Source organism: Helianthus annuus, chromosome 1, assembly GCF_002127325.2.
Source record: "Helianthus annuus cultivar XRQ/B chromosome 1, HanXRQr2.0-SUNRISE, whole genome shotgun sequence".
NCBI classification, from domain to species: domain Eukaryota; kingdom Viridiplantae; phylum Streptophyta; class Magnoliopsida; order Asterales; family Asteraceae; genus Helianthus; species Helianthus annuus.
The window spans coordinates 1,361,379-1,373,277 of record NC_035433.2 but is presented as its reverse complement, the minus strand read 5'-3'; the positions used below and the strand labels follow the sequence as shown (position 1 = coordinate 1,373,277).

Genomic DNA, 11,899 nt, shown 5'->3' with positions numbered 1-11,899 from the left:
TGTGACGTAAATTGAAGCAAACTGTTGTTGTTTTCGATTGACGAACTCGAGTGTTATTGATGAAAACCTAGGGTTTGTTTGAGTATAGATCAGCTGAATTAGGTTCTTCAGTTCACTGGATTTACTTCATTTTTATGAGATTTGTCGTTTAGAATCCACATTGTTCTGGAATCAGAAATTCTAGGTTTTTGGAGGTGCATTATTCCTTGAGAAAGAAGTTAACTGTTCAGTTTACATAGAAATATTCAGATTTTTAGTAATTTGATGCATATGAGGCTTCAATTTGGAAGTCAAACGAAGCTTGTTGTGGTTATTTGCTTCTTCTGGTGGCCAATTGTTGAATCACAAGTATCTAATCCTCTACCAAAGCCTGCAAGGGCTCTGGATGCAACCTTACAAGACTATGCGTATCGCGCGTTTGTTCATCCGCGTACCGGTGTTCCGTTTGATGGAGTTGTTCCATCGTATTTGACCGGAATCGAGATATCAGCAATGAGGCTCAGAAGTGGTAGCCTGTATCGTCGAGGCGTTGAATCCTTTAAGGAATTTGTAATTCCGGTTGGTTTAAGAGAGCAACCATATGTGGAGAGGCTGGTTTTGGTGTATCAAAACTTAGGGAATTGGTCCACAACTTATTACTCTTTACCTGGTTACATTTATCTAGCTCCCATATTAGGTCTACTTGCTTATAATGGTTCAGATTTGTCGGCGTCTAATCTACCAGAACTCGATTTTTGGGCTTCAGAGGAAGCAATTACAATTAATTTTGGAAGGGTAAGCCCGATACCCGTTGGTACGGTTGCAAAGTGTGCTTGGTTTGATCTACACGGTCAGGTGAACTTCTCAAGTTTGTTAACTGGCAATGTATGTTCGACTACCGAACAGGGGCATTTCTCCATTGTAGCTGAATCAGCTGTGCCTCCTGTTTCCGTACCTCCTGCACCACCTGAACATACGCCGCGTGGACATACACATAGTAGAAAGTACATCGAGGAGAGGATTTGGGGTATCATCGGCGCAGCAACAGGTGGAACTGCATTGTTGGTGTTATTAGCATTGTTGATATTGTGGGCATGGCGGTACAAAAAGAGAAAACGACTGCGTGAATTAGAAAGGGCTGCAGATGTTGGTGAAGCATTGAGGATGACCAGAATTGGGAGCATGAGAGCACCATTTGCATTGGCTACAAGAACGATGCCGAATTTCGAAAGCGATTTTGATGCTTGATATTCGTCTGGTTTTCAGCCTTCTTAGGTATCCAATACCATTTCCTTTTTATATCTTTTAACTAATACTCATGTTCATATTCTACGGTTATTGACCATTCATACGTTTATCATCTGTTTAGTGCATCTTGTTAGTTTTAACTTTTAGCCCATTCGTGTCGAATATTGATACAAGAATTAAACTTCTTTCATGTGATACGAATCTTTTTGGATAATAGAATTTTATCTGCTGGTATGAAAGCTTATTTATATAGTTTGATTTAGCTGTACTTCTAATCTTCTATAATTAAATATGTTATTGAATGCATATAAAGATACGATTTAAAGTAGACCAAGAATTGTAGTTAGTATTTTAGACTCTTATGGTTGAACATTAAACATCAATTAGAAATCTTTAAGCCTGGAAAATGTTGGTAGCTAAGTTATTTTATTTTGCATGTAGAGTGTTTTTTATGAGAATTGGTCCCACCAATCCACCATGCATATGCAAGAGGCTGACAATGACAGCAACCTCATATCAAAATCTATACATATGTCTTGAATGAGGCAATTTAATTTACTCATAAATGTATGCATGACCACTCACAAAAATGGCTCATTGACCACCAAGAAATCATCTTTGAGACATCAATGTGGCCACAAAATCAATGGTCAAAATAAAAATAGGTTATAACATTTTCTAGGAGCAATGCACAACTTTTAATGATGGAAGTACAACTTACTGCGACATAATTGATCTTCTGATGTACATATTCATTTAATGAACCTTCAAGGGGTAGTGAAATAGTAAGCACGTGAAGGCCACCTGCCTGGCACAAGCTGCGATTTGGCTAACCCTATTGGTTAGCAGGGTATTGACCGGTGCAATTTGCCTAATCCTATTGGTTAGCAGGGTATTGACCGGTCCTGTGAGTTTTCGATGGCGGGTTCTTTTGGTTACAGAAAGGCATCATTTAGTGAAGAAAACACATCTTCATGACCTTTTTTTGTTTCTTGTATAGTTGTATAACAAATTAGCACATGAAATACAGGTGAAACTTCCAGTTTTAGTTATGAACATTTATTCCTTAAGACCCATCCACCCCCACCAGCAAATTTCCTGCTGCATCAATGACACCTATCAGCAACTCCAATTAATATAGACAAGCAGACAAAAGAAGTTGTTCATATTGAATTTTTAGTTTTGGAGTGAAATCAACCCATTTATTGAACTTAGTTCATGAAATTGGTTACGATCATCACAGGCATAGATGCCCCGCTTGCGGTATGCGCATATAATATATATATGTGTAGGCGCTCGAGGGGCAAAAGTGAAAGTGCACAATTTTTAACGTTATTTTACTAATTTCGTGAAAATAACGTTAAAAGAGGGGGATGGTTAATCATGCATCATGTGGTGGTGTTGATAGCCGAAAGACAAAGGGTACATGCACTAATCGGCGTTTGTCTCAATTGCCGAGTGTTATGTGCCTTATGTCTAAGGCTTGGCAAAACTACTATCAAGCCGGGGGTCTCCCTGGAAGCAACATCTCTATTCTTACAGGGTAGAGGTAAGGTTGTCTACATTTTACCCTCCTCAGACCCTATCTTAGCTTTGCTATTGGTGAGATATACTGAGTATGATGATGATGATGATGATGATGATGATGACAGACATCACAGACATCCGTCGTAAAAACAAATACAATGGGTGAGAACCTAATTGTGTGTGTATGTATATTCTAAAACGACATGTTTCAACCTGGTCCATTTTGATCAAACCTAATTAATACTTTCTTTTTCAAACGGTTCGATTTGAACTTAATTTGACTCATTAGCTAATCCAGTGTTTTTGCCTTGGTAACTATAGAGAGTGAAGAAAAATAAATTCCACTTAGGTGTTGAATAAGAGGTTTGTTCGACCCATTCTTAATTCCCTTCTAAAAGAGTTTTTCATTAACACTTAATAAATGAATTTTGGGATGAAATATAATGAAGTAAATTACATGTTTCATCCTGTGGTTTACAAAACCTACTAACTTTGTTCATAAACTGTGATAATTGTAATTTGTAATAAAGGTATATATTTTTACTATTTCATTACGCATTTTATCTATTATGATGGGTTAAGAAAGCTACGTTAGAATTGCCACATGTTTGTCATGTTTATGGGAGATCAGGTAATGCGACCCCACATTTTTTCAAAGTTCATGTGTCACAATTTTTCAAAGTTCATGTGTTACTGCTAAAATTGGGTTGTCCCTTAACTTTTCCAAACATTGATTCTACCATGTATGATCGTGTCTTTTAAGAAAATCTTATACAAAAATATGTGTCATCATATTCTCACGTGTTAAGATCTTAAGTAAAAGAAATATTTATTTGTACGAAAAAGGCTTCAATTTTGAAGTCTCAAAAAGGTTAAGCCGACCCTTACGTTGTGACGGTGCATCCAACTTTAACCCATCTTATAACTTTACACGTTACGGATGCTAGAACCCCTTTTACAACATCTCCGTAGAAAGAAACTTGTAAAAAAGTGTTTTGTATGGTATGGGAGACTGGAAAAGATGCCCTGAAAACCTTTATTCCATCTAAATGGAAGAGAACCCAAAGACATAAACAATGTCGGTCATATCAAAAAAGATTATTATCCTTTTGGCAAAAAGAAAGTTGCTTAATACTTAGCTTTACATATAATTTTAAACCGAATTAAGTTTCCAATAAATGTTTGAAAACAATTAAAATTTTTGTACTTATTGCTAACTAGTGGAATTTCGCGTGCGTTTTGGGTATGTGGTGGGACATTCGCTCAGTATCGATTTAGTTTGTTACGGTATCAATACGATACCTGCACTCGATACAACAATTAAAAGAGATATACCCAAGAGGATATCGACACTTGTTTAATGTCGATCGAAAACTATAAAAATGCCAGTACTAGTACCAATGTTGTTTGGTCAGAATTGGTTTAGTTCGTTACGTTAAAGAACAAAAAAATATATATTTGACCCTCTGATTTTTTTTTTATAAAACTTTGATTAAAACATAGATAAAAATAAGTACATCGAAACAATGTATTCAGAATTCTATAAAGTATCATAGAGAACGAAATTATGAAATAACACAAATGGTGTGTGTGTTTATGTTTTTGTTTATGTTTAGAGGGAGAGACTAATATACATGGTATAATATGCATGGGGTTTATGATATAATTCGGAGGAAGATGAAGAGGGTAGAGGAGAAAACTGATATACCCTCTCATATGTGTTGTGTATGATCTCTTTTAATGATAAAAATAAGCCTAGTTATGGTTAAAGAACATATAATGCAATATTTTGAAACATAAAATACAAAACTCATTAATAGGCAAGAGACATGGTTAAAATTTGGTATAAACTAGTATTAAGCACCCCCCGCGTTGTGGCGGGGGCGAACACTAATGCCACATTACTGCCAGCGACCACCGACACTGAAGTTGCGGTGTTAATGCGAAGAAATTAAACCGAAACGTAAAACATAGAATAAAATAACTAAGTTGATCTACGACTCGCGCGTTACACTGAACCCGCGTCTATTTTTTCCTGTTTCCCGTTTGACAGGTTCATCGTAATCTATATATAATATATATCATTACCACTATACAAACCATAATGCATACATTACAACAACCATTGCATCAATATGTTGCAAATTATATTTATATAAGATTTTGGCTAAATTAGTTAGATTATTATAAATAATAATAATAATAATTTACAAATAAAACAACACAACTTTGAATGGATCAAACCGATTGAATATGGTAAGATAATGAAACCATTATTTGATTAGGGTACAACCACTTAAGCACAATTTACAACCATACATGCATACAAAACATATTGAATTTGGTAAGGTAATGAAACCATAATTATTTGATTAAGGTACAACCACTTAAGCACAACTTACAACCTATATTTGATTAAGGTAAAAATATTTAAGCATAACTTACAACCAAGCATCCACAAAAATGTTTTAAATTGATATTGATAATATATAAGGCCCATTCTATACACACCCCCCCTCCTTCCTGATTACACCCCCCTTGTGAGAGGAAAACTGTCGGTCCCACGCAGGCCCCACCTATAAGTATGTGAGAGGAGGGGGGTGAAAAAAGTAAATAGGGGGGGTGTAGAAAGTAGCACCCATATATAAATGTAAAAGAACAATTTTTGTAACTTACCCAAATCTCAAATAATAAGACACAAAGAACCCAACCGGAGACAAATCAAGTCGACCTGAACAACCCAAACAGTGACGTGTACGACAATATTCAAATCTTCCGACTGAACCTGATTGACCACCCTTCTCACCAAACCCCGTCCCGGTGCCTTCTTTAGGTTTTCCAATATTATATTACATAATTATTATTCTAACTCATAAACTCATTTCCACATTTCTCCTTCCTTCACTGCCGCCTGTAACCATCACCCATATCGCCCTTCATCACCATCCATCCACCTCTCTACAGGTTTTCAATTCTTTCTTTAGATCTTTACTGTTGCCTTTATTATTCGATACCTTATATGTTATATGTGTGTGTATATATAAACACACATCTGATCTCGGTTGTGTTGTGTGATTCATCAGCTTTATTCATTTTTTTTTGTGAAGTGGTTGATTCATTCAAATATTCAATCACCGAGTCTAGTGTGATGATTTCAGATTTGTTTGCATTTTTATTTCTATTTATTTATTTATTTATTTTCGTAATAGGAAAACTTTGATGCATGATCTTCTGCCCTCTGCATCTGCATTTTCAATCAGTTTCTTAGATCTAAAACGTAAATATAAACTTTTATTAATTTTTATGTTTGATGTAAACAACTCTTTGATGTGCAGGTTCGAACAAATAGCGATCACAATCGAAACAAAACATGTCTTCCGTTGCTCCAATTCATCAATCTTATGTTGCTAGAAACACTCGTTGTTGTTTGAATCCTGCTAGACATGTTCCACACCTCCAGTTTCCCAACCTAACCCACAAAAAACTCGTCGATTTCACCGGTTTGTGTATCAGATCAAAGCCAGATTTGTTATCCACCCGGCATGCAGTTCCGGTTGTTCCCTGTGCTGGTGGCGATGGCGGTAGTTCAGGTGTCGGTCACGGCAGTGGCGGTGGAGGTGGCAGTGGCGGTAGCGACTGGAGCAGCGGCGGAAAATCCAATGACTCATCGTCGTTCGATAGTTTCGGCCCAATTGGGGCTTTTTTAAGCGGTTGGAGATCTAGGGTTGCAGCTGATCCACAATTCCCTTTCAAGGTGCTAATGGAAGAACTAGTTGGTGTGAGTGCAAATGTGTTGGGCGACATGGCGACTCGACCGAATTTCGGTCTAAACGAGCTAGATTTCGTGTTCTCGACGTTAGTCGTAGGATCAATCCTGAATTTCACCCTTATGTATTTACTAGCACCCACCATGACATCCGGATCAGCATCATTACCTTTCATATTCGCGAACTCGCCAGCTAGCCACATGTTTGAGCCGGGCGCGTACACACTGGCTAACCGGTTTGGAACATTTGTATACAAAGGAGCCCAGTTTGCAGCCGTGGGTTTCGCAGCTGGTTTAGTTGGAACCGCATTGTCAAACGGGTTGATCAAGATGAGAAAAAAGATGGACCCAAGTTTCGAGTCGCCAAACAAGGCCCCACCCACTGTTTTGAACGCGGTCACGTGGGCAATTCATATGGGTATAAGTAGTAATTTAAGGTACCAAAGTTTGAATGGGATCGAGTTCATGCTGGCAAAGGGGTTACCTCCGTTGTTGTTCAAAACCTCGGTGGTTGGTTTAAGGTTGGTGAACAATCTTCTTGGTGGGATGACATTTGTTATGCTTGCAAGGTTGACTGGATCGCAAAGTGCGGGTGGAGAAGAAGACAAGATTGGTGATGAAGAGAGTTCGGATGTGGAGAAGAAGTTACTTGTGAATGAAATTCATTCAAAGTGAGTTATGTTTCATGTTTGATGGTTATAAAAAGATAGGGGTTTCATGATATGGTTATGTAATTGTAGGTTGATGTTATGAGTTTTGGTACAACTAGAATAAATCTGTGCAACTTGTGTGTTTTGGTTTGACCTGTTTTTGGATGCTTGGAATTGAATTGGGTCAAAGGCATGGGTCTAAAATGTGTTTTTTGACCCTTTGGATGTGTACAAAAACTAGGTTGCTATTGTTGGTTGTAGTGGGAAGATTGGACATGTCTAACAAAAGTTTGTTGCTTAAACGAAATTGGTACCTTATATATTACGATAGAGGGCGTAGTATGTATACACACACACTAAAAAAGAATTATATAACAAAAAAAAAAATTTAACGGTAAGAATTATATAAATTATTAAGAATTTTATTTGGTTATAAGATCGCATACCATTTGCTACCAAGAGTCGCATATCATCATCAAACGTACAATGGATACCAAGAGTTGCATAAATAAGACCTGGCAAACGGGTCGGGTCAATTACAAAAAAAGGTTGTTTTGGTTTGGGTCGAAACGGGTGCGGGTCGCAACAGGTTCAGGTCAGAACGGGTTCGGGTTGAAACGGGTCCGGGTCAGAACGGATTTCGGGTCGGGTTGGTTAAAAATTACTTTAACTCATGCAAAAGAAAAGACAACAATCTGGAATTTGTTTAAATGCTCTTATGGTATATATGCTTGCTCATCCAACGTAATTTCACAGTTATCGGTTTATCATATGTTTACACAACCAATGTAATTAACTTTAAATCTTGTGGTTACGACCAGAATTTCATGATTTTCAGGTTGTTCTTGATCGGTATGGTTGTGATACTGGACTCTGCAGTCCATTCAGTTGCTGATGAGGGGATGCTGATGTGCACAACAACAGATGCCAGAATTGAAGAAAGTCACCGCTTATTGTCTAGAAGAAAATTACTGCATCGATTTTGTCTGTTCGTTCATACTTTTTATCGATTTCATATTGGCTGCTTAGCAAGGTTTTGGGAACCGGTTCGGACCGGCCGCTTCAACAGGTCAAACCGTGATTCGTCCTTGTGGGCGGTCTGATCACGACAGTTTTAGAAAAGCAGAAAAAACTGGTCGGTTCGTCTTTTTGGGCGGTTCGACGATTCGGAGATTCAGCCGGTTCAACCGGTAAGTTGCTTAGAGCATCTCCAATAAGAAACATAAAAAACACCTAAAAACATGTCTAGTCAGCACCACATCATAAAAACATCCATTTTTAAAAAACACTCAAAATTCACCCAATAACAAAACCTTAAAAACACCTCAACATAATACCACATCATCACCATTTTTAAATATATTTTTTTAATATTATACCCAACCCTCCCACCCGGACCCACCAACTGACACCATCCCCCACCTTTCATTCATTTTTTGTAGTTTGTCTACAAAAATGAATCAAAAAAATGGAAGCTAAATATGAGGCCCCCAATAGGTAAAAACACATTCACTGCCACATCACCCTCAAAAAATAGGTAAAAATGCCCTATTGGAGATGGTCTTAGATTCGCAACATATCAGATGAATATTGCTTCGATTCTTTTTTCAGTTTCCTTTTTATGCCCTAAAATGCACTCATCTGTTGAATATTGCTTCGATTCGCTGAATAGTTCGAAACGAAACCGAAAAAACCGACCAAACCAAAACAAAAAAAAAACAAAACCAAACCGAAAACTGTCCCGACCCGGAAACCCGTGTCGGCCCGAACCCGATCCGAACCGACCCGTTCCGATCCAAAACCCGCCCCGTGCCAAAACCGTCTCGGTCCGAAACTCAATTCGAACTGAAACCGTTCCGATCCAAAACCTGTTTCGTGCCGTAACCCGTCTTGTGCGGATACTAATGCCGGCCCGAAACCCATTATGATCCGAAACCTGTCCCGTTTCTTTAAGGTGCTAACCCACATCGACCCATTTCTTTAAAGTTGTCGATTCGCTTTGACCCGAAAATGTCACACCCCTTTCAGAGGTGGAATCGCGAGATGTGATTGTGATTGATTCTCATTGCATACGATAAGTAAACATGCTACATGGTATAAACCAAACTCCAAATTTGCCATTCAATGTTTCAACATCCAAAATAAAAGTTAAGTTTAGAGTTTACATCTCCACAAAAGATAAAGATAATTGCTTAAAGAAAGTTTACAACATCATTTCAAATTAAAGATTAAGGTTTTGTTTCCTATATCGCCGCAAGGAGGCGGGATATAACAAACAAATCCATCAAAAGGTGGCAATGGAGCATAGACACATAACATCTTGAACATAAAGCTTCTTCTTGAACAAAAGACCGTGAGAATCCACTAATTTCCTGAAATACATGTAAGTTTAAAAAAAATCGTCAACAAAAGTTGGTGTGAATTCATGTAGTTTGTATAAAATGTATGAGTTGTAATTTGATAGAGTCTGGTATGTAATTGTAAAACGTATTTGTAATATGTATTCAGTAAATGTAAGGAAATCGAGATCGCTGATGTTTCGCGAGAACATTAACATGTGTGACGACATTGGAAGCATCCAAACCTAGGCAATTTTTCCGTCATTTCTCGACTGGGACCCAAAAACACTCATAGGAAAATGTAAGGGCCAAGAGTGAGGCTACCCAAACCCATTAGATCTAACATTTGGCTCCTCGGTCTAGGTGTATACGTGATTAATGGTGCTTAAGTTTCACCCTATTCGTAACATGATCTATGTGTCATTCCTTAGTTTTGTTTCAATATACCATAGTACATGTATTTTCCCCAAAGTTTTGAAAACAAGAAAATGTTTAAAAGTGGGGACATGAACTCACTGTTTTGCGTCTTCAGCGTCTAAACTCCACCGGTTTCTGCTTTGTATGCGACGTGACCTATAAATGTTCTACGTATATTAATCACCTAAACTTGTAACTCACTAAGTACAAGTTACCATCTTGAGTTATGTATTTGTTTTGTTTTAATCGTATATCTTCGTCACACGTGTGGGTTGTGCCCATGATGGTCGGGTTTTGCCCGTTCGTCGCATTATTGTTAATCTAAATTGTATATTTCACTTGTGATTATATATATTTTATTCCCAAAAATATATTTTTGTATATGTGGTATTTGAAAATGATGTATGTTAAAAATAATATATATTTTAACCTGTCCAAATATATGATACTTATATTATTTTTTAAAATAAATATAAGTAATTTGTTAAATAATATTTCCATTATTGTTTTAGTATAACTATACTTAGGAAGAGTAGGGTTCGGCTACAAAGTCCATTTTTCCTACAAAGTGTACAAAGTCATAAAACACCACAATTTCAGCCATAAAACACACTCAAAACCCACAAATAACATAGTAAAGATCACTAAAACACAATATCCAAACTCTAACATTCCTTAAAAACTTTAAACACACCATCGTACAAGTAATGAATATAAAACACAACATGATAATCAACATAAAACACACTAATGTTAGTCATTCAATAATCAAAGCCTTATCATCTAAAACACAACACAAAACCCCACAAATATGGTGTTTTAGTAGTTCTCACTATGTTATTTATGGGTTTTGAATGTGTTCTGTAGTTCACATTATGGTATTTTATGACTTTTTACACTTTGTAGGAAAAATGGACTTTGTAGCCAACTCTTACCCCTTGTCCATATATCCATATATGGGTAATTTTTGTATATATTATTATAAATATTTCCTTGTGTATTTTTATGTGTATTTTGGTGTTTATACTCCTTTGGAATATTTAGTCTTTGTCAGAGGTGGAGGTCATGCACCAGACTGTATCTTCTCCGAACTATACAGAATTGTGTGATTTTATGCGAACAAAAACAAAAAAAATGCCCGATCAGAATATTAGCACGGCCCCATGCTGGTGGTGGCACGGCCCTGTGCTATCCAGAAAAAATTTCTGTTTTCAAGTTCCCAGATACTGGAAGTTTGACACAGCCCCATGCTCATGTAACACGGCCTCGTGCTCCTGTAACACGGCCCTGTGTCTCTGTTCTAGTAACAAGAAAACAGCTCTTCCCAGATACTGTAAGTCTGACACAACCTCGTGCTGATCAAACACGGCCCTGTGTTATTTCTGTAGAAAGTAGAAAAATGGGAGAAAAAGAGGAAAGACTTAAAAAGAAAAGATAAAAACTATTAGACCGTTAATTTTAAGCTTTCTCAAAATCCTTGTGTCCCCGGCAACGGAGCCAAAAACTTGACGTGTGTGCGGGTGTGTATAAATTTTAGATATATTTTAAGCACTTTTTACTCGCGAATCAAGCTTTAAATTTATAAAACACGATATAATATTATCACTCTACACACGTTAGGGCAAGTGCACCCATCATAGACGTAGTATAGTGATTGCAAGATACCGAGTTCGTCCAAGGACACAAGAGCTTTTAATACCGGCTTATCGTTAACGTCTAATCTAACCAAATTTTTGATAAAAGTTTTGAAAGCTTTAAAAGATAAACTAGAAAATAAAAATATAAATATAAGGAAAACAAATAGACAAGAAGGAATCACTTGGTTCCAACTCCTCTTTTATGTATCCTTTGATGATTTCCACACTTTGGGCTTTTTAAGAGATTATCTTAGTTATAGTGGTAGGCTGTCCCAACCCCCGACCCCACCCCGGGAGCGGGAGCCACGGTATCGGTGTTTATTAATTTGGTAGCGG

General features: G+C 37.2%; 2 protein-coding genes across 2 annotated transcripts; both read left to right on the top strand.

Annotated features, from left to right (window-relative positions):
• The first annotated feature begins 270 nt into the window (after window positions 1–270).
• Window positions 271–1,227, top strand: LOC110941298. The gene has a single exon (XM_022182921.1). It carries the CDS (start codon window positions 271–273, stop codon window positions 1,225–1,227), a length of 957 nt encoding a protein of 318 aa, XP_022038613.1.
• Window positions 1,228–5,459: 4,232 nt separating this feature from the next.
• LOC110941887 (protein RETICULATA-RELATED 2, chloroplastic) lies at window positions 5,460–7,373 on the top strand. The gene is made up of 2 exons (XM_022183582.2): window positions 5,460–5,718; window positions 6,090–7,373. The coding sequence occupies exon 2, from the start codon at window positions 6,125–6,127 to the stop codon at window positions 7,193–7,195; it is 1,071 nt and encodes a 356-aa protein (XP_022039274.1). The 5' UTR covers window positions 5,460–5,718; window positions 6,090–6,124; the 3' UTR covers window positions 7,196–7,373.
• Window positions 7,374–11,899: the final 4,526 nt, after the last annotated feature.

Bases quoted from the DNA above. Each gene is read 5' to 3' on its own strand.
- LOC110941887 (XM_022183582.2), top strand. From the start codon at position 6,125: ATGTCTTCCGTTGCTCCAATTCATCAATCTTATGTTGCTAGAAACACT.
- LOC110941298 (XM_022182921.1), top strand. From the start codon at position 271: ATGAGGCTTCAATTTGGAAGTCAAACGAAGCTTGTTGTGGTTATTTGC.